General features: G+C 40.2%; 1 protein-coding gene across 10 annotated transcripts in view; it reads left to right on the top strand.

Moving 5' to 3' along the window:
- nlrx1 (NLR family member X1) overlaps positions 1-20145 on the top strand; it is a 30984-nt gene extending 10839 nt beyond the window's left edge. For 8 of the 10 annotated variants that reach the window (XM_077722247.1, XM_077722252.1, XM_077722251.1 and 5 more), the window contains 8 exons: positions 2333-3491; positions 4333-4516; positions 5206-5301; positions 8408-8494; positions 9462-9713; positions 9807-10014; positions 17351-17496; positions 18005-20145. In XM_077722247.1, the coding sequence (XP_077578373.1) occupies positions 2333-3491; positions 4333-4516; positions 5206-5301; positions 8408-8494; positions 9462-9713; positions 9807-10014; positions 17351-17496; positions 18005-18011 (2139 nt within the window). In that variant the 3' untranslated portion in view covers positions 18012-20145. Of the gene's footprint in view, positions 1-2332; positions 3492-4332; positions 4517-5205; positions 5302-8407; positions 8495-9444; positions 9714-9806; positions 10015-17350; positions 17497-18004 lie in introns of those variants that run through there. The other 2 variants (XM_077722248.1, XM_077722253.1) reach the window with 2 other exon arrangements.
- Positions 20146-23823: the final 3678 nt, after the last annotated feature.

The following is a 23823-nucleotide window of genomic DNA, read 5'->3' as shown; positions in this document are numbered from 1 at the left end:
CATCTGAAGAGTGCTTCAAATCTCTTTAAGAGCCTGGCAGTGTATTGGCCTATTTGTGAAAGGCTTTGGCCTGACCGTGGCCTCACTTCTTAGACCATCTGCCTACTGCCCATCACAGTCACCGTCTTTGAAACCTCTTTATGATCTGCTGAGCTGCCAAAAAATAGCAGCTGTAGTTGACTGTGGAGAGCTAATCCATTTCTTGAAAAAAGTTTTCTCTCAGCTTGTAGTTGAAATTCTGAAATTGCCCTCTGGCGCTTATCTTCGGTTGGGTATTTTTCAGCAAATGCTAAATGCATGTTTTGAAAATGTCTTTCAACGTTACATTTAGTATAGTTTCTCGCTACATATCATGCATAAAAAAGACCGCATCATTGGTGGTGATTGCAAAAGCAGATGTCAACGCTGAATTAAACAATTTTTTTCCAACACTTCTTTTCTGGACGAGTGAGAGAGTGAGAGAGCGATAGTGAGAGAGCGATAGAGTGAGAGAGCGATAGAGTGAGAGAGCGATAGAGTGAGAGAGCGAAAGAGTGAGAGAGCGATAGAGTGAGAGAGCGATAGAGTGAGAGAGCGATAGAGTGAGAGAGCGATAGAGTGAGAGAGCGATAGAGTGAGAGAGCGATAGAGTGAGAGCGCGATAGTGCGAGAGAGCGATAGAGCGAGAAAGCGATAAGGCGAGAGAGCCATAGAGCGAGAGAGCAAGAGAGCGAGAGGGTGAGAGGGGGAGAGAGGGCGAGAGAGGGCGAGAGAGGGCGAGTGAGAGCGAGGGAGAGTGAGGGAGGGAGAGCGAGAGAGAGCGAGGGCTCTTATCAACCCTTTCCCTCGCTCCCTCGATCGCTACCTCGAGAGCGCTGATGTAATGCGTTGACTCCCGTGACCGACCACCCGTCGATGACAACAGCAAATCGTGATGGGAGGGCCACAGCATTTTTTGCCTTTACCCGCAAAGACAACAGCTGCAGGTATTTCTTCAGCGTCTTTGTGCAGATGGTTTCAAGACGGGTGAAAAGTTTTCTTCTCATCAAAGTTGAAAGGTTGGAGGTCCACGTAGACCCATCACAACCAGTAAAAAATGTTTGACCCCTGCCGTGACTTGGTATACAAATGACAAAACTGCCGCATTGGGGCTGCTGGCTACATCTCTGCCTTGCTGAAATTGCATTTCTATTGTCCTTTTGCAGCATCGACCTCCATAAAGTGTAGTCTCACCAGCGCTATGTTCTTCTTGGACATGTTGAGTATGGAATAACGTGCGCACCTCAAAGCGTGCGGTCAACGGAGCCAATCAACTATCTCCAAGTGTCCTGGCCAATAATCAGCCGCATTGTGATCATGCGGATTACGTATGCACATGCAATACTGGCGTGTGCGCACTTGCGTGCATTGTGCACAGTGCACACAGCATTTGACCTTGAATGCATGGAGAAATGCGAACAATGTGCGTGCAGGTGTGTTTTTGCGTGCATTCAATTCAATTGGTGTCCTTCCCAAGAAGAACAACAAAAAAAGCAAGGCCTTCCTGGTATAAAGGATGGCATAATTAAAAAAAGAGCAGAACACAATTGCCAGTTTGGTTTTGGAGACTTTCATATTTCATTCTTCCAATATAAGGCCACTCGATGGTGTAGGGCAGTGGTCTCAAACCGGTCCTCAAAGGGCCGCAGTGGGTGCAGGTTTTCATTCCAACTCAACAAGGATACCTTTTGCAAGTGCAATCAGTTAATTAGAGTCAGGTGCTACTTATTTAAAAGACACCAGATTGGTTAAAATGTCGGCACTGGATCGGTTGGAACAAAAACCAGTACCCACTGCAGCCCTATGTGGAACCGGTTTGAGACCACTGGTGTAGGGGTTCTTCCTCCTGACTTTGGTGCGGGCAGTCTGGGTTCTATTCCCCCTTGTCGGCGGTGTGATTGTGAGCACGAGTGGTTGTCTTTCATTGTGGCCTGCGATTGGTTGCAGTCAATTCAGGATGTCGCCCACTGGCTGCCTGCGGTTGGCTCGTATAGGCTCCAGTATCCACTGCAACCCTTGTGAGTTGAAGTGTTATGGAAGATATATGAATAAATGATTCTTTAAATCTATGATGTCAATTCAATGTCCTTCACATAAGAAAGTCCAAGTCTTATAAACATGAAACATCACAATTTCTAATTGGAAGGCATTCCATAAATACTATTGCAACTTTAATTTCTCCCAACAAACACAACCTTACTCTAAGTATAGGTATGGTGTACAATTCCGTGAATGCTGTGGGTCAAACAAAGGTTTGTAACACGCTTTATTCAAATGTCAGGGTTTTTAATTGTCTGTATTTTGTGTTTCTCAGGTCAGCGTTTTAGTGACCACCAGACTTTCTGCCTTGGACCGCATCCCTTCAAAGTATGTTAGCTGCTACGCACAAATTTGTGGCTTCAACGACCCGAACCGTCAACGTGCCTACTTCACCAGTCGCCTTCTTCAGCAGAGTGGGGAACTTGTGCAGACACATGATGCTCAAGCTCTTGTAGAGCTACTTTATCTCAATCTCCAGAGGGAAAGCCAGCTGGCAGCAGCCTGCTTTCTACCGTCTTACTGCTGGCTCACATGTGCAACATTGCACTTTCTTCATTTTACTGATGCCAAGGCACCCATTCGCACTTTGACTGGCATCTATACCAGTTTTCTTAGGCTCAACTTTGGAGGGGAGGTACTCGGCAAAGCTACTGTGCCCAATCAGGATATACATAGTAATTTAATGTTGTATGTTGTCAGCACAGTTGGCAAACTTGCTTATGATGGTGTGACATACAAACGCACCTCATTCTCAGAACAGGAGCTAGAGCAGTGGATTGGAGGAAAGACCAAGACTGATGAGGAGTTGCGTCAGCTCGCTGTCTTCAGAACTGATGTACTAGACTTTTTTCTGGCTCCCTGCGTTGAAAGTTGTAAAAATATACCCACAGAACTTTGTGAACATGATGAGAGGCGGTATGTATTTGCTGTTCCAGCCATGCAGGAATACATGGCGGCGCTCTATGTGGTTCTAGGAGAGAATAAATCAGTTCTGGAAAAGCTGACAAAGCAGGTGTCTTTGGCCATTGGACAGGCAACTGAGGATGTCAGTGCCATTATTAATATATTTTCCAAATTCATCCCACTCAGAATCTTTGCAGTCTTCAACCTAATCAAACTTTTTCCAAAGTTTTATGAAAAAATCAGTATTCGAAACAAGGGCAATATTGCAAGGACAATGGCAGCTGAGCTATTTCGCAAGGAAGATAGCTACAATGAGGACGTTTTGGACCAGGTTGAGAAAAACCTTCTGGGAGTGCATGGTCCTCCATCAAAACAGCAAATTGAGGCACTGCCTTTTGAACTGTACCCAATCTTTATGGGTGGACTCTTGCATTACAGCAACCGAGTCCTTCTAAAGAATCTTGGCTGTGACATCCAGAGTGTCACTGTAGCTCAGATCACACGAGCACTTCGGAAATATCTTGTTAGAGGTAACATCCTTCCTGCATTCTGTATTAATATTACCATTTCAATTCAATATGGACTGTGCATTGTAGGTATTTTCCAATTTTATTTTCTATATGTATATAAATATATAAATATATATATATGTATATATATATATATATATATATATATATATATATATATATATATATGTATATATATATATATATATATATATATATATATATATATATATATATATATATATATATATATATATATATATATATATATATATATATATATATATATATATATATATATATATATATATATATATATATATATATATATATATATATATATATATATATATATATATATATATATATATATATATATATATATATATATATATATATATATATATATATATATATATATATATATATATATATATATATATATATATATATATATATATATATATATATATATATATATATATATATATATATATATATATATATATATAAAAATTATATATATATATATAGGTATAGATGGATATTGTATCTGACGACTTATTTAAGTGACTAGTTATTCATGTTGACTACATATCTATGATGACTACTTATTTATTGATTAGTTATTTATTATTTATTTTTTCACCTTAATGGTGATGGTTTAAATCCCATTCTACGTTTATAATGACAATGAAGTCTCTCAATATTCAATAGTAAGACCTAGTTAATTTCTATTTCAATTCTCTTCTTGGATACTCTACTTAAAAATACATATGTATGGATAATTTGAATGATTTTATCACAATGAAATAAAGGATTAATGTTATTTCTACATTTTTTTCTACATTTTCTTTATTAGAAATTAATAAGCCACAACCGCCAGAGGAGTTAATGGATCTTTTGGTTCTTCTGTACGAGTTTCAAAATCCTCGCCTAACTGCGGAGGTCCTGGCCTCAATTAGAAACATCTGCCTCCACAATATACGAATGACTCCCCTCAAATGCTTCGTGTTGAGTTCTGTGCTTTCTTGCGCCCCTCCAAGGTAAGGGACTGTGCTCTCAAATATTAAACACTTTTTCTTGACTTTGTTTAACACTCCATCCTATTTACTATATAAATATATCTTCAAATTAAAATTATTAGCCTGTATGTAATTTGATGAAATATATCTTTCTGACTACCAGTAGTTCAGATTTGTCCTCTGTCGAGGATATTTGCGAACCTAAATACCTCGCACCCAGTGCATCCAATCACATTAATTTTGTGCTCTATAGTAGACATTCAGAGCTTTCCATTAATACCAAATTGCTTATGCAGCATTCCAATTATTTCACAGACATTGGGGAATTTCAAATAAATGTGATTTGACGACATTTTTATTCTGATAGTCATGAGGATATTATTGCTTTTGAAGGTTAACTCATCACGCTCACAAATCTTCCTTCTTAACCATGATTCATCAATTGTTTTTTTAACTTAATAGTGATAACTGTCATCGCTCCAATTTGTGACATCATCCATTGTCTTTCATGATAATTATTTCAATTTTTACTTGAATACAGAAATATATTGCTGCCACAGCAAAACCTAAAGATCTTGTGGCATAGTTTACATTCTTTGAAAATATGGAACCATCTTCAAAAAAATAATAGTTCCATTTTGTGTTGAGGACATATAACAGACTGGCATAAATTGAGACTTACCAAATTTCCTTGTCTCCTCTCGTTGTAGTTACCAACTGGAAGAGTTGGATCTTTCCTCGTGTCTCCTTACGAGAGAAATGCTTCAGATGTTGTCACCTGCCTTCAGACACACTCGCAACCTCAAGTGAGGCAAATGCAAAACCTTTTAAAAAAAAAAGAGAGAGATTTCCCAGTTGTTCGCTGTGGAAGTCTTGATCTATTTCAAGGAATGAGAATGTTGCTTTTTTCCCCTCCACTTTTGTGGGTGCATAATCTGTTGGAACAAATATTAATTTCTCTTTGCTGGTAAATTTTAATAACCCAGATGTTATAGACCCTTAAAATCACTTACTATCTTAATCTTTTTTTTAAAGGGAAAGACAATACCTGCCGACATGGTCGCAGATATTTTCTCAATGTCAGTGTTATTTTAGCCCAGGGGTGTCCAAGTCCAGTCCTCAAATTCAAGATGTATAAATTCCTCGCAGCACTGATTGGCCAAGCAATGTCACGTGATCATCTGTAGCTAGTGATGGTCCAGCAGGGCATGTTATCGTGAAAAGATGAGGTGATGTGACTTGAATTCCATGGCAGAGACTCCACCAAACCCCTGAGACCGACTCACGGAACCCCTAGGGTTTGATCAAACCCAGGTAAAGAACCACTGCTTTAGAACAGAGCAACTGCACCAAACATAAGTTGGTCTAGCAAAGAGCGTAAGCAGGGGATAAGACAATATCCATACATTGTCAAAGTATTAGCCAAAACACCCATTGATATCAACTTGGTGAAGGCCAATTTTTTACATTTGCTGAAGGTCTTATCCCACCAGTCTGCCCTGAAGGTGGACAGTTCCACTCCAGTCAATTGTATCTCCTCCATTCTAAAACAGATACTGGTAAAAACAGTGAAACCAAACCACATAGTCCTGTTTCTTTTTTGACTGGAGTCATATAATTTATTTGCCCCACTTCACCATCATAAGCCAAAACGTGGAATCAGTGGCACAGTTTGTCTTAGACAATGGGCACACCATGTCTCATCTACTGCACCCAGATTCAGACCATGCCCTGTAAGGTTCAAACTGGTAAAGTTAGCACAGGGGACACATTGGCTTGTCATTCACTGCTTTTCGTAACAGGGTAGACATTGTTTCAATATTTTTCCTTTCTTTTACAAGCATGACATGTCCAAAGAATGGTGATTGAGGGAGTTGTTATATCCGATCGCCTTTTCCCTCATCTGGTCGATTGTTTTATCCTTTTGTAAGAAGGTTTAGTCTCAATTGAAACATTTTCACCATCACCATCAATCCAAATGACTCATGGTATTCCATGGCTTGGAATGGTCCTTTTGCATATGCCTTTTGCGACTGCCCTGGCGTCCGCTTTCTTGGATGGGCATATCTCAAACCACTTGGTCATTGACCATCAGACAGTACCTGAATATGCCACCTTGATTCAGCTCGATGAAATGCCGTTCTTGTGTTGCGTGGCTCCTTCTGTTTCCCATTGTAGTTTCTCCTTCTGGTCGTTTATTTTAACCCTTTGTAAGAAGGTTTAGTCTCAATTAAAACGCTTTCACCTTTTTTTGCATATGGAGACAATAAAACCAATATAAAAAGTTCCCTATGGTTTATGGCATTGCTCCCTGAGCAATAATCTTTCCAATCAATATTGGAGTGGTTGCTGCATTTTATTAGGTCAGAAAGTTTATCTTACCCGTCTCCTCAATTTTTTCAACTGAGAGAACCTTCTTACAGTGCTAAAGGTGGCTCCACAGCCCCCTCTTGGCTATTTTCATGTCTGCTGATTGGTCTGCAACACGTTAGATGTTCCCACTTTGGGTCGTGTGAGTGCTTTGTCTTCATACTGACAGTATAAGGAGACTGGGTGCTCAAACTACAGTAACTGTAGGTTGAGCACCCAGTCTCCTGCTACCACCGTTGGTCCAGTCCGTTTCCTGTTGAGAAGCAGTCTCCTTTTGCTAACCCAAATTCAATGCGTTTCCTTAAAGATTTATCATTTTACGTAGTCAGCCAGATTAGCCTCATCATCCATTTCCAATCGTGCAGTGAATATGGCATTTTGTATGGTCTACCAAATAGGATTTTCATATGTTGTTGTCCTGTTAAATTTGTTATGTAGGCAGTTCATAACTAGATATGGAATCTTTTGTCAATCCAATCAATTATTTTGATAACACAATTTGGGTAAGATTAATAACCCTATCAGCTTCCCTATGTTTAAACGTGTATCAGTCGTGGGTTAACTTTTAATAAGCATTTTTAAAAATATAAGATTTTATATGTTGGTGGGGAAGAGGCAGGGATGTCACTCAGGAGTGAGTTTGGAAGGTGGCAGCCGAGCTAAGCTCTCATCCCATCATCGCCATTGGGTGCTGAATGAAAGTATATCATTGCCCCGCGCTTGAAGTTTCGAATATTAGTGTATCACCTAATGAGCAGCTGTCAGTTGAGGCAGCCACAAGATGTCAGTGGAGAGCCTGATGCGCGTAAGACCCTGATATATCTTGCGAACAGTGTGTTCCCAACCTCTAATAAGATCATGCACATCCTGCAATGTGAGTATTGCGCCTGTGTACATTGCAGTACAAACGAGCGAGCTATTGTTCAGGCTTCATGTTCATCCTTGTCAGGGTCACGGGTTGCTTCAGCTCATCTCAGCTGACTTCAGGCAAAAGATAAACTACACCCTGAATTGGCCGCCAGTCAGTTGTAGAGCACACAGACAGACAACCATTCACACACTGTCCCTGATTTGGAATCGACCCCACGCTGCCCACAACGACTGCATTATGTATGTAGTATATACATGGGTTTAACTGATTTCACAAAATGGCTGCAATCAGTAATGTCATTGTTTTCTGTTCTAACAATATTTTTGCATTATCTGAGGAAAATTTGAAAGTGAATTGTTTCCTTGAATATTTTAAGTATTTTTTTTATATAAGGGTAATTTACTGTATTGTAGGTGTTTTCTTTCCCTTTAAAATGTACTAAAACTCAATTTGAAATTTTAGCTTCATTGTGACAACATGGATATAACATATTTAGGGAATAACAAATGAATTGCTTTATAGCAATGCCAATAATTTGATGATTGACAAAAGTGTTAATTTTAGTGTCTGTGGTTCATTTTTAGTGGAACAAAACACTTTTTTAACAATAAGCATGGATATGCTGTGTGTGTGTTGTGATTTTTGCCTTTGCCTCTACCTATTGTCCTCAGCCTACAGTTCAATAGCCTTGCTCCCGACTCCTGCATCCTCCTGAGAGATCTACTAAAAGACTCCCAAAGTTGTGTTAGAGTACTGCTGTAAGACAACCCTTTAACAACATTTTTCTTTATTTAACATATTTACTCGCATATAAGCCACCTGTGCATATAAGCCGGACTCTTAAAATTGCCTTAACATTTTAGAATTTTACGATTTCTCACATATATGCCACCCCTTGATTCTCAATGTTCACCTCCATATTTATGGTTTTAAAAAAATGTTTTACTTTGAAGGGAAAATCTTAAGAAAAATCATCACATGTGGTATTTCTGAGATACTGTATGAATCAAAAGCCTATTATTAGGTATCATAAGTTATATATATCGAATCATAAGTTAATATGCCTGTCTTTATAAATGCAAAATATTCAATTTTTCAATTTGAAAAAAGAAATGTCTATCTTGATGAAGACCTGATGCTTTTTAATGATATAAATCACAATTTTGTTACCAAAAGTTTAATATGTGGTGGCCAAATTGCTTCTAATGTCAAAATATCTATCAAAATCAAAGTGGAATTTTGTTTTATTTCATAATCACAAATGTACAATCGAGCAGGGATGGGTACGTGAGTTTTTTCACGTTTCATGCAAGGTACAGTTTACTTTTTCCTTGAATTATGTTCATAGATGTCAAAATACCTTATTTTAGTTTTTATCTGTTTGTCTATTCTTTATTTTGAAATAATCAGCCATATTGTCTTGCAGCATTTTGTCGTAACGTCATCATGTCATCATCTATGCGCATACAAGTCGTATCCTCGATTCAGTCATAATTTTTTTGTCCGACAAAAGCGTCTTATATGCGAGTAAATACGGTGGATAAAATAGTTTTTAAAAAGTCTAATAAACTGTTGGTAATGGTGGTGTGGTGATTGTTTTCATAGTACATCTGTTAGTCACAAATTGCTCACCAATAAATTATGCAGTATAATATTCCAGCATGACACAAGTGGCTCAATATGTCACCAAGAATTAATTTAATTCCAGAAATATCTTGCATACAGACTTTGTGACAACCAACTACTAGACTCCGGAGCCTCTCTTCTTCTCGAGGCCCTTCCAGAAAACCAGTCCTTGAGGCATCTGTCCCTGATGCACACCAGCTTGGGGGACAAAGGCGCCCTTGAGTTGGCTGAGAGACTTCAGCAGCATACTGGGCTCCAGGAACTCAATGTTGCTTATAATAACATTGGAGACAATGCTGCCCTGAGACTTGTAGATGCTTGCAGGGAACATCCCAGCATTGACATTGTTCAGTAAGAGGCTGTCTGACAGTGGTGTATAATTTTATTAGTTCAAGTGAACATTTTTAATGTTGCCAAAATTCTTTTTATTATTTGTTTGCTTAGTTTGTACCTGAACCCCTTGAGTGATGTCGGCAAGCAGTCGTTGTATGTCCGAGGCATTCCCAAGAGCCGCGGCAGTGGGCGGCGAGTCAGAGTCCTTGCTTCCGTCACTGAGGGTTCTAATCTGTCAGAGGACTGGCATCCTATTCTCAGTGTCATTCGTGAGAATGCCTCATCCTGGGAACGAGATCGTTTGAAACAGCAGCTTAAGGTAACCTATTACTAACATTGTTTCTGATGGAAACATTTTTGCATGAGCAGAAATTTTCTTTTCATTCCAATATATGACTGTGCTGCTGAAATTACTTTTGTCCAATGTTGAACTTTTCCATTCCCAATTTTCTACCCAACTCCTGGACGACAGTTAATGCTTGTAATGTCAGATTTTATCTGGTAGGGTTCAATAAAAAATGATCTGCAATGCCATCTGGCAATGATAATGCAACAGGGGATTTAGGGTTCCCAAATATAATACTGGTTCACTGCCTGTCACCTCTGTATTTAAGCTTCCATCACCTCCGCTAAGACCAGAATTATGTCAAACTCAAACACATTTTTGGGTCGATCCTGATGGTGAGACTGTCAGATTAAAAGATATGGTTTCATGAAGTTGGAGCGTGTCTTTAGACGGACGAGTGGTCATACTATTAGGAGGGCCCAGTTCGCTGTTCTGCAGGACCGTGGGACATAAGTGTGCATCCCGATCCCCAGGCACAATGAACGTGCATGTCACAAACTATCAACATCTGCACTTTCGTCCCAACAACATCCCATGGATGAATGACGCACTAAAACAACTAACAAAGGAGAGGAATCGATTAAGAAGAAACTTGAATGTGTCTACCCGATCCCAATACCTGCAACTCTCCAGAGAGGTAGCAGAGAAGACATCTGAGGCGAAACGCGCGGCTTGGCATCTCCACTTCCAAAAAATTTCGGAAACCAGGGACTCCAAACAAGCATGGGTGGTGATCAAATCCCTGACGAGCAAAGGAAGCAAGACGCTCATCTATAACGATCGTGATTACGCCTCTGACAAGGCCAAGGCAACGGCTTTCGTAATTGAATACGCAAAGGTGAGTGGGCGCAAGAGTGATAAATCGAGTAGGAGTACCGTACGAGAGCTTCGAAGAGATGCTCGTAGACTACAGGGTTCCCCTCGGCAATTACCCGAGTGTCCATTTTCCGAAGATGAACTCCGCCGAGCTCTCAACCAACTGAAACCAGGCAAAGCTGCTGGCCCAGATGGAATCGATCCAGAGATGCTGAAGTACCTCCACCCTGAAGCACACCCTATCCTGCTCCAGATCCTCAACATCAGCTTGACCACCCAATGGTGTCCCCAATCCTGGCGCTCGGCGGAGATCATCCCGTTCCACAAAAAAGGCAAGGACCCTCAATTAGTCGGAAGTTACCTCCCAATCGCCCTTACTTCCACCATTAGCAAGACCCAAGACGAGTGGTCATACTATTAGGAGGGCTCAGTTCGCTGTTCTGCAGGGCACAAGATAAAACTGACTTATACATCTACACCGACGGCTCCACCCACAAAGGTACGGAGAATGGAGGAGCTGGAGTAGCAGTCTTCCGAGGCGACTCCCTGATCCACTCCTGGCACGCACCAACAGGGTCCCTTAGCAGCTCTTACCAAGCCGAAAAGACTGCACTGAACGCAGCCAATGACGACTGGACCTCGGCCTCCATCATCATGGATTGCAAATCTCTCCTCCTAGCCCTCAATAACCTGAACAACCTTGACCCCCCCACCATTGCCCTAAACTCCAAATTTGCGGCCTTTCTCCCATCCAAAAAGATCCAGCTAATCTGGGTCCCCGGTCACTGCAATCTCACAAGCAATGAATGACATAGCAGATGAGCAGGCGAAACTTGGCTCCACCCTCCCCCAACCAACGGCTCCGCTAGAACAACAAACACGTCTAGCTATTATTCACAGGAGCTGCAAACCCCCATCATCAACCCATCAACGCGTCATTTCCCTCACATCCTCCCGTCCCAATCCGGAGGACGAGTCCCAGCTATCCAAGAAAGACCTTCATGACCTTATCCGATTCCGGTCCGGCCACCATCCCTCCCTCCGAAGATGGCAACATTTGACGGGGAAGTGCGAAAATGATCGGTGCCATCTCTGCGGTGAAGAAGAAGAATCGGTCGAGCATCTCTGGCTCAGAATGCCCGTTACCACCGCCGGCTGGGACTCTCTTTCGGAGAACTACGGAGCCTCCCACACGTGAGTCTAGCGCTTCTGAGGATTATCTTCAGGCGCCTCGGGCGATTCAACAACAACAACATCTGCACTCTCATTCTGCACTGTTAATGATGTGACAGTATTGATCAATATTCAGTTACAAGTAGTAGAAACACGTAGGATAAGCTACACTATACCCTCACAACAAACAGGAATTCCGATGCATAAGACTACATTGTTGTCATAAGATTTCCCAAACGCTGGACTGGTAGTGAATATGTTACACTACATGAGGTAATCAGCACCTCTAAACTCTAGAAGTTATCCATAACAGTCAATCTTTCTTTGTGTCTGTCAAACCAAAATCACCATCCCATCACCATCAAAAGGGCGTTAGAATTGAAGCATGAAAATGCGACACATATTTGAAGTGTCCAAGATAAATGTATCACAAAAAGCAGCTATCACGGTTTGTTTACTTTAGGCGAAGCTAAAATGTGGTATTAAAAGAGCCACATAAGCGTGTTAAAAAAAATGAAATACAGTGTTCCCTCACAACTTCGCGCTTCAGCTATTGCGGACTCAGAGCTTCGCGGATTTTTTTCAGGAAAAAAATTAAAATTTTTTTTAAAGATATTAAGTTAAAATTATAAATTACATCATTTCACAAGAGGTGGATACAAAATATTCAATAAGAATTAGTAATTGCATCAAAAAAGGCCAAAGAAATGGTCAATAACATGGTGAGAGTTCAGGAATTGCATTGATGACATAACGGCTGTTTACAGGTGCATCTTCACCGCCCAAAAAAACAATGTTCACAACTCCCAATAATAATGTTTCTTACGTTAAAAAAAAAACTGCAGAAGATCCTCCATCCGGACTACTATGATGTTTTTGCTTGGTGGTGCTTTTGTGCACGTGTTACATGTTTCTTTAAGCATTTTTGAAGGGGCATCCCTACTTCGCGGAAATGCACGTATTGCGGGTGGTCCCGGTCCCCATTAACCGCAATAACTGAGGGAACACTGTAAAACAATCACACATCGTGCGATATTAGTCTTGCGTGCCTTCACAAATGAAACATCATTCAGGCCTAAATGAATCCACCAGATCGGATCAAATCTTAGTGTCATCTGATTAACCCAAGCAATCCATTGGTAGAACGCAATTGACGTATTCAGGACCCCTGCTCTGAATGTTGCTCATAGCGTTTGCACAACATTTGTGTTAGTACATTAATCCCTCAAATTTCGCTGATAATATAGACAAGAAGTGGCCGCGATAATCGAAAAAACGCAAAGTAGGATCACTCCTAATATTACTACTACTAAAAAACAGGTTAGTGGGATCTTAAATCGAAGTACTCATCAGATTCAAGCGCCATTGAATAATAAGAAGGTGCAGCAGGAGCAGCTTCTGTGAGAGGTTTTCGTCACATAAGGAAGATGGTAATGGGGAGTTGTGACCTTTTCTTTTTTTACAAATATGCTTTTGTACAAGGACATGACACTGTCAAGACGATTGCCATATTCAATAACTATGACCAAATTTTCATCAATCTCCAGGACCTGTTGTTGCAAACTGCATGCCATATTAAACATTTCTTACGATTTCTCAAAGTAATAAGACCATGTTCTTCATCTTTATTGCCGTCATTGTTTTGGGGGAAATTAAACTTCAGCACTTTGATCCTCCGCGTCGTCTAGCCTTCTTACCCGCCCAAAGAGCTCTATTTTCGTATAAGAGCAAGGGTGTCAGCAGACATGCCCCAAAAGCATGTATGTATTGTAGCAAATTTATAATAACTCAAGATATATGCATATGTGAAAAAAAACTCATCAATATGTTTTGAAATAAGTATGTGTATTGTAGTATTCCACTATGTAATGTATTTCACTCTGGCTTTTGAGGCGAACTTCCTGCTTCTCCATATGTATTGAAGATTATTTAGTGCTTAATATCCATTGTCATTATACCCCTTTTCTTCTTACTACCCTTGGCTTTTTGGGGACAGGAAAAACAGTGGCAGATTTCAGGCAGAATGGGATGATGGATTGTTGCAGGGAACAATTGAACATTTTTATATAGACTCCAGCCAGCTGGTCAGCACAGGCTTTGAGCACCTTCCCAGGTACTCCATCAGGGCCAGCAGCCTTCCTGGTGTTCACAGACCGCATTACTAGTCTCACTTCCTGTTCCCGGAACTTCAGTGTATTGCTGCGGGGTGGTAGTGAGGGTGTTGAGACTGGGTCTGATTTGTCAGTCCGGGCAAAGAAAGGGTTCAGTTCCTCTGCTAGTGAGGCATTTGCGTTAACAGACATATTATTGTTATTGTAGTTGGTAATATGTCATATTCCCTGCCACACTGTGGCGGTCTGTGCATTTTCTGGTGACGCCTTCAACCCTCAAACTATTTTATGGCTATAAAAACTACTGCATCTACAGCTGCGACACATTAAAAATAATGATGAATGATTATAGGCCTGTTGCACTCACGCCTGTGATCATGAAGTAATTTGAAAAGTTGGTAGCCCGCCATATCAGGAATACAATACCTTCACCAGTTTGCTTTTGGAGCAAACAGGTCCACTGAAGATGCTATCGCCATTGCTCCACATACAGCACTGAGCCACCTGGAACACCATGGGAATTGACTATAGCCCAGACTTTAACACCATAAAACCGGACATTCTGACTGACAAACTCCCACCTTGGACTATCCCCTTCCATCTGCTGCTGAATAAAGAACTTCTTGACCAACCGACCACAAACTGAGCACTGGCTCTCTTCAAGGCTTTGTACCGAGTCCTCTTCTATATTCCCTGTACACGTACGACTGTACACCAACCCACCCGTCTAACTTCATCATCAAATTTGCTGATGACACCACTGTGGTCGGACTCATCTCAGGAGGGGACGAGTTGGCCTACAGCGATGAGGTCAACAAACTGTCTATGTGGTGCTCGGTGAGCAATCTCACACTGAACACCACGAAAACTAAAGAAATGATCCTGGACTTTCACAAACACATCACATACCTGGCCCCACTCCTCATAAATGGTGTATGTGTAGACCGGGTCCAGTCCTTTAAATTCCTGGCTGTGCACGTCACGGATAAGCTCTCATGGTCTACAGACATCAGGGTACTTAGGAGGAACAACATGGACACCAAGCTTCTGATAACCTTCTATAGAACCACTGTAAAGAGCATCCTGGCAAACTGCATCACAGTATGGTACGCTGGAAGCACGGCGGCAGACAAAAAGGCCATGCAGAAAGTGATACACACTGCCCAGAGGATCGTCGGCTGATCTCTGCCCTCACTGGAAGACATTGCAAGCCCTTGTTATTTCAGCAGAGCCAGGAACATCATAGGGGAACCGTACCACCCTAGTCACAATATGTTCCAGCTGATGCTCTCTGGCAGAGGCTATAGGTCCCACAAAACACGGACAAATAGACTTAAGACTGCGGATGGTACGAGCAGTGGTGTTTTGACTTATTCCTAGGTGTTTTATTTCAAATAGGTAGGTACCTTTTGGACGCCGGCATAGTTTGGGCCTGAGCTTACCTTGCACATTATGTCTGCAACAAATTAAACAGTTCCTACAAAATTTTAAATGAGGTATTTAGACCTCTGGGACATAGAACACACGCTGTACTATGTCCATCATCCCCCCTGTTGAGATGGCTCCTTCCATGGCTCAATTTTGCAATAAATTATTTGGTAGAAATGGTAGGCCTTAAGCTGTGTATAGGCCAGCCATGGGCAAACTATGGCCTGTAGGCCACATCCGTTCCGCTAGGCCTTTTAATCCGGCCCGTCAACGTTTTCCAAAGAATGTTTTTTTTCCCTAAAATGGCGCCGTCACCCAGAAGCCAGTAGCAGTAGCTCTTTCCACTCTTATTTATTTTTCGTGTTTTACAGCCCCTCTATCTTTTATCAAATTACATTTTCTTATTTCTTAATACATTACTTTTTACTTTATTTTGTACTTTATACTTTTTACTTGAGAGATGAGTGATGAGTATGTGAATACTTTAGTCCTTTTTTCTGTTTTCATATGTACTGTTAACAGATGCAGTTTTTATATGTATCATATCTTGTGCTGACCCGGCCCATCTGTCAAATTTTTAAAGTCAACGTGGCCCAATGTGACACCCCTGGTATAGCTGTTTGCAGACTGTTCTGTGTCTTCATGTATCCATGCATCTTTTCTTTCTGTGGTGCAATGTTTTGCATATCAATTAATACTGTTTTTGAGATCGACTCAGTTTTTGTTGCTGTGTATACTGTGCAGTAAGTGTTTGTTCTGCTTCTTCAGCTGCTGTATTCTGTCGTTGGGTGGGTTGGTGGGTGGGTGGGGGTCTCGGTGTGGTTGTGTGTGTGTATGTCGCCCCGCCCCGCAACTCCCTCTCTGTAATGTCTCTGGTCGGAACTCCCTCTTTATAATGTCTCTGCGAGCACTAGGCGGAGCATTGCATTTTTCCAGTGTTTTTCAGTGTTTTTTTCCCGTTAATCAGTGTGAACGGCATATATATTACTTCTCATTGGCAAGTGTTCGTGCGTTATCCTATTGTGAGGACATTTGTGTGCATCATTTTGGGAATATATTGAAGGGGTGCGAATGGCATATATATTACTTCTCATTGGCAAGTGGTTGTGCGTTATCCTATTTTGAGGACCTTTTGTGTGCATCATTTTGGGAATATTTTGAAGGGAATACAAACTCAAACAACCCTCATTATCGACTGAAAGTCTGTCTGGAGAGCCAGCCCGGGAGAAGAACGGTATCAAAATGTCAAACAAAATTAGAATTAAGTTTCGTCTTAGGTTTGATTAAACTACGAAATCCAAGTTCATTTAAATTTGTTTGCGATGTTATGAGCGTACTGCAGTGTGGGGTTAAATTGTCAACACGGGACCAGAGCGCACTCTGGCGGCTAAGTGTAACAATAACAGGTGGAATGATATATTGTGTGAATAATTTCAAGTCACACTGCAGTATAAATTCCACCTGATAAAACTAAAAAAACCTAATGCATCTGAAAAATGTGGTATTTAAGAGCTCACTGCCACATGGTAGTGATTTAAATTTACAATATGGTTGGGTTGTTTGATTAGCGACATTGTGTTGAGGCAGATAGTAGAGTTCTGTCTTCTGGATGAAAACACTCAGTTACATTTTATTCATCCTATGTGTATGATAATTTCAATCAGCAAAAACTCAACAAGGTTTCATTATTAATCAAAAAGTTTTTTCATCGTTGAGGAAAACAATGCTGTTAAAGTGATGGTGAGGTGTTTTTGACAGTCATACAGTTCCTGCTTGTACAGGTGTTCCTCAGGGATCTGGAGTGGGGACGTCAACAGCAGCAAAGCTTCTTGAAAAAGCTTCACTTCCGAAGAGTGGAGAAAGGTGTGCGTCAAACACTACGGATGTTGGAGAATGACACGCCACATTCTTCTGCATCAGCCAAGAAGTAACTGCAATGAACTCAATAATTATTCTTTTTAAAATTCATAATGCGCTTTGAAAGTCACCATTACAAAAACAGATGGGTATGTGTGCGTGGCACTACAATTTAGCTGATCGTGTGCAAAGGTCGCTTTCAAAAATATTTACTGTCTTATTTAAATTGATTTGGCAATATTTAAATGTATTGGTGATATGGATTATCATTTATCTATTTTAAAGTCGGTGTGTCAATTGTTAAAATATTTTGTGAATATTCTGCTGTGAGTCTGAGAAAGTGATATTTTTGGCCACATAGCAAAACATTTTTAGGAGTACACTTGTCCCATTTCCGGAGTATTTCCGGAATGAATGCGATTTATGCATAAACAATATAAAATGTAAAAAAAATAAGCATAAAAGATGTTATTATGTTTTTACATTGATTGAAATATTGTTGGTTTGCAAACTATTGAAAGAGTTTAGCATAATGAAAATAATTTTTTTTTGGGTCCTTTTTTACTTGTGTTTTACAGTCAGTAATTCCAACCTGTGTCATGCTGGAGTCGCACTTGCATGTTGTGCAATGTGCAAATGTCGGTCCTTTTGGAGATGATTGCTACGCTGAAGTCGCTCGCAGAAGACGAATCATTCGTCAGAACTTGTAACTCCGATGATTCACAATGCACTCGTGTGACCAAATTCTTTCGGTTTACAGGACAGTGTAATCAAAGTGGCGGAAGGCGTAGGGATTGTGTGAATTCCGAGGCTTTTTAATTGGCCCAAAAAATTAAGTCAATTTTGTTGGGGATTTATGAAGTTTAGGGAGCTTGTCCACAGTCTCAGAGTTTGCGTTACATTTCTGGAGAAACTCCTGAGATACTGTTAGGTTCATTAATAATTACCCTCGTTCGTAATTATCAATAACTGCAGGCAGACATCTTATTCAATTATTGACATTTAATTAAATAGAATGGATCACGGATAAAAACCTCAGAGGGGAGATTCAGCAAGCCAGAGTTTCTCCTACAACTTCCGAACGTCTCCCCGAATAGACATTTTCGTACGACTCTTATTGCCATGAATCAAAACAATTTACAGAGTTGTTGATCATTCCATCACATATGAGTAAAAACAACATCTGGAACTACAATAACAATCAAAGTATTTTACCAATAACAAAAACAGGAGACTAAACCTAACAACATTTAGATTAGAACAATTATGCCTTCCTTGACCTAAGAATCATATAATAATTACATAAAGAAAAACCCGAAGTGCGTCACGAGTGTTATGGACGTGGCAGAAACAATATCTTTGTTATGGGCTCCGTTGCTGGAAATGGCAGATATCGAGTCCTTGCCCAATCAACAACCCTCACAGCCCGATACTGGGTATGTGGATGTAGTGTCAACAATCCTTGGAGAAGTCCATGTGAGAGTGAACTAGGCGGCAGTTTATGACCTCGAGCCGAACAATAGAGAGACTTTTAATGATTTAACAAAGAAATGAATTACTACACATATATGTATAATAGTAATACAGAATAAACCCAACAGATACCCGAGTAGTTGGCAGCCCTAATTTCATTTTGACATTCATAGGTAGAGGTAGCCATGTACATGTTCTAGTGTTAATTACTTTCACATATTGGCAAAGTGATGGTAAACTCACAACTGTATAAAATAGGATTTGTAAGTCAGCTCATTTTCATCCCTGCACTAGTTTGCCTTCTGGTGTCAAGATCTAAGTATGGCTTCAGCTAATAGAAACGACCCATCACAGCTGTAAGTGTCCTTTGATTGTGACCAGCTTCATTTTGGCATCCTTTGCTGGTAATGATTGATGTCCTCCTATGCCTGTATTTTTGTGTGTCCCTGCCATTAGGAAAAAACAAGGAATTCTGTGGAATTTTAATTTTACTTTTTAAATTTTATGGCATGAACATTTTTTCCTTTTTATGATTGAAAATAAAGATTTTCATAAAAATGCTAAACAAAAGCAGCTGCTCATTCCTCATAGCAGGCTCAAAATTAACAACTGCTTACCTGCTTACTTCTAAACAGAACTAAAGAGCACACATGCTCCTTACTGGCTCACTAACCAACCGGCAATACTTTTTTTTTTTTTTTAAAGCCCCAACTAATTAAAAAAATAATAATAAACCCTGAGACAAATAAATTAACAATCAGGCTCCAATGATTGATTTCTAGACATCTTTAGAATATACCTACAAAATTTCATGGTGAATCATCCACAAATAATAGATGGGTAACAATTTTGAGTTTACAATCAATTAATTTAATTAATCAGCCCTGAAGTTTAAAAAAAAAATCAAAATACAGTAATACGTTGAGATATGAGCTTAATGTGTTGCTGGACCGAGCTCGTGTGTCAATTTACTCGCATCTCAAATGTTTTCCATAGAAAATAAATTAATCCAAATTAATCCGTTCCGACCCGCTAAAAAAACACCAAAAACAGGATATTACAAAGGAAATACTACTTTTTATTTGCTCTAATTCACCACCTACTCACAAAGTTAACAAATACCTATCTCCCAGTGGTGTGCTGTCGGGGCTTTCAAGGCCTTTGCTGGCCTAAGAAAAATCTGAATCACTGACTGATGTTAATTATATTTTGTTCATGAATTCTTATTAAATAATTCCAAACTGTCTGTTAGCTTCCTTTCATAGCTTTTCCCCATGTTTGCACTGCTTCCAGATGTGTGTTTTCATATTGAAGCATTTAACCAATCTCATTTCAGCCATTATTTGTTGCCAGGGTCAGAAATCTGCCTCAACGTCTTCACAATCAGTTCTGCAGGCTCTGCTGCATTAAACAAGCGTCGATAAGACTGTTGCTTCATCCAATCAGAATTCAATTTGGTGACACCAAGGTCTTCTCACAGGCGTAAGGATACACGTCATTGCCTTCTCGCAGGCGTAGGGATACGTCATTACCTTCTTAAAGGTGTCGGGATACGTCATTGCCTTCTCGCAGGTGTAGGGATATGTCATTGCCTTCTTACAGGTGTGGGGATACGTCATTGCCTTCTTGCAGGCGTAGGGATACGTCATTACCTCCTTACAAGTGTAGGGATACGTCCTTGCCTTCTCGTAGGCGTAAGGATACGTCATTGCTTTCACCAACAATGATTGGCTAGTTATAGAGCGAACTAGCCAGAGCTACCAAACTGCATCTGGAGCGATCTGAACAAGCAAATTTATTGTTGTGTTGATTTAATAGTGTTTTTGTTAACCTGCACTGGCTGAAGGAGGAGAATAAATTGATTTGTTTGCAGATTTACTGTTGTTAGATGATAAGTTTTGGCATCTGACTCCAACGGCGTTTGTCAATCTGAAACTATGACTTATCGACCTAACAATAGTGCATGTGTCAGGTTCCTAACACAAACAGCCGTGCGTCTTTGTGACCATCGAGGGACAACACCCAAACCGAGTTGCCCAGTTTTCATAACACAAATATGAATAATGCATTAGCTGATTAAAGGTATGAAGTTGACTGGTCCAAGACTGTCTCCATGGTTCCGTCCTCTCTTGGGATTTTCCAGTCACCCCCTGTATCAGTTGGCCTTAGGTGAAGGCATCTGTCTCAAAAGAATATCTCGAACTGAAAGTCTCCTTTATTCTTTGTTCAAGCATTAATATAACGGAACATGTCCGTGTCAACAACTTGAAAACGTGTTTAATCATACAGTAATATATAAAAATCAAGCCTTATTTTTTATTCCAATGATTCATCTGTAATAACATATGATTAAAATATGTCATAGACTTCACTGTCAAAGCCATTTTCAAGAAAAATAAGCTGGACATCATTAAGAAAGGTCGGACGACTCCATAGCAAGCAAGCCTATCAAAACCGGGAACGAACATTTTCAGCACTAAATCGAATAAAAACGTATTAAATACGTCAGGACAAGCTCGACTTTAAACATTAGCTTCGATGGCGATAGAAAAGGAAGAAAAGAGGATGGATATTGTGTACGGGTAAAAAATATTTTTGGCGAGTAAAATATGGCTATATTTCTAAATAATTCAATTGTATGAGGTTATTATTGATTATTTTTAATGTGTCAAAGTTGTAGCTGCAGTAGAGGTTTTATAGCCATAAAATAGTTTTTGAGTGTTGGATTGATTCTGACAGCTGAAGGCGTTGCTATGAAATTTACGGACCACCACTGCTATCTAGTGGTTATGATCTTCAATACTAAAATGTGACATTTCTCAGTAGAGACTTGCCACAGAGTCCACAAATGCGAGAGAGGGGACAATACAAAGTTTAAATTTACCTAAACTATAAACTCACTTGGAAATATGTTTTAATCTTATGTTACACTAAGATTAAATATTGTACTATAACCGAGGCAAAGATGTTAATGTATTCCACCGCGGCTACATTTTTTTTGCAAGGTGGTAAGAAATCAGTTTACCTGGAGAAAACCTATGCAGGAAAACATACAAGCTCCACGGAGGTGGACCAACCTGGACTCGACCCAAGACTCCAGAAGTGTGAGGCCGCGCGTATCCAAATATTTTCAAGATAGACTTCAAATTAGTGCATATAATAGATTTAACTTTATGGTTGTCTCCTACATGTTGCCAGGACGTGATTGAGCTTCCCACGGTGAGTACTTCAAGTGGCACTTTCCAAGCAGTTTTCAAATTACTCTGTTGGTGTCAATACAAATGCAGCACAAGAGGGGATTAAGATTCAACAATTGATCAAATCTGGACTTAAAAAAGACCACAAGTGGACATCCAAATTAGGACATTGAGTGTCTTACACTCTTTGTGGACACTTTAAATATTAGATATTAGATATGAGAATTCAGGTGACTGATGGTTATCTTAAAGAAACAGTTTGTCAGTGTGTGCTGTGTTATTGTAATGTCCCTGAATAATATCTTATGTTTACGTGCTGGTGTCAAGACCCTGTAAAGATCAAAGGGATGTGCCAGAAACAACAGAGCTTTGTACTATGCAATTCTTGCGCCTCCATGTGTCGACCTCCACTGGTATTTGTACTTACATATTTTTGTGATGTTCAGTAAACAATCATTCTGTTACAGTATTTTCAAAGACAACACAATTTAGGGTAAAGTAGTGTATGGTACAGAATAGTTGTACAAACTATTCCATAAAGGGTTGGAAGTGGTGCAGGTCTTTGTTCCAACTAACCCAGCAGACAGTTTAAGATTTCTCATGAAACAAGCCTCATCTGACTTTAATTAACATATTAAACTTTTAAGACACCACATTGGTGAAAATCTATCCTCTTCATTTTCATTGGCTCGAATAATCTGGACGCACTGGAGCCCTTGAGAACGGGATTGGACACCCATGTATTACAGCAGTAGTGCTCAACTTTTTTGGTCGCTATAGCTACTTTTCAAGTAGCCAAACTCCTGTGATCTACCTGTCCAGTGTCGACATTGTATATCCCCACAAATTGTTTTCAATGTGTAGCACCTACCCCCAGAACACATTTTATTGTTATCAGACAGCCATTAGACACCATATCACAAAACCCGCTCTCTCAAACACACACACTTACACATGCTGAGCAATAGTCATAACTGACCTCAATATGAACCAAGCAGAAAAATTAACCGGATACAAAACTATTAAAAGAGGATATCTCTTGGCAATTCTGTGCAGGCCGAATGCTAACGTTAGCACAGGATTTAGCCTCCTGCTAACGACTAAACAAAACAGCAGCTTGGCCACCCTGATGGAGTTCTTATTGTCGTCAGTGACTACAACAAAGCATGTTTAAAGACTTCTGCCTAAGTTTAAATAGTACGTGAAGTGTCACACCAGAGGAGATAAAATAGGCCATGTTTATTCTAACATTAAACATGTTTATAGAGCCACGCCCCTCCCTCACCTTCCTGGATCTGACCATCTCTGCCTGTTCCTCACCCCCTCATACATCCCACCCCGGAGGCTAACAAGGCCACAAATAAAGAGAATAAAAACATGGCCCGAGGGCTGAAGAATATGACATATTTTACTCATTCAGTTTACTGTAGCTGTTTCATTTTGATATTACTACTGTAGGATTAAACTCGGGTTCTTAACTCAATTACAATGAACAAATGGCCCTGCCTGAGATTCTTCTTTTGAGGTTGGAGTCACACTGATAAGAAAACAGATGGAGAGGGACTTAAAAAGGCAGAGGAAACAAAGAGCTGGGCGGACGGTCCAGACTTCAAAGGACAAGCGGAGACAGAGGTGTGGATCAGAAGATTGAGGGTGTGAAGTCTGGAGAAGACCCCTCACAGCAGTCGTGGACCAGTCCGCATCTCGTTGTTAATCAGCAAATTGAT

The sequence above is a fragment of the Stigmatopora nigra genome, chromosome 8 (assembly GCF_051989575.1).
Source record: "Stigmatopora nigra isolate UIUO_SnigA chromosome 8, RoL_Snig_1.1, whole genome shotgun sequence".
NCBI lineage: Eukaryota > Metazoa > Chordata > Actinopteri > Syngnathiformes > Syngnathidae > Stigmatopora > Stigmatopora nigra.
This window is presented reverse-complemented; position numbering and strand designations above follow the sequence as displayed.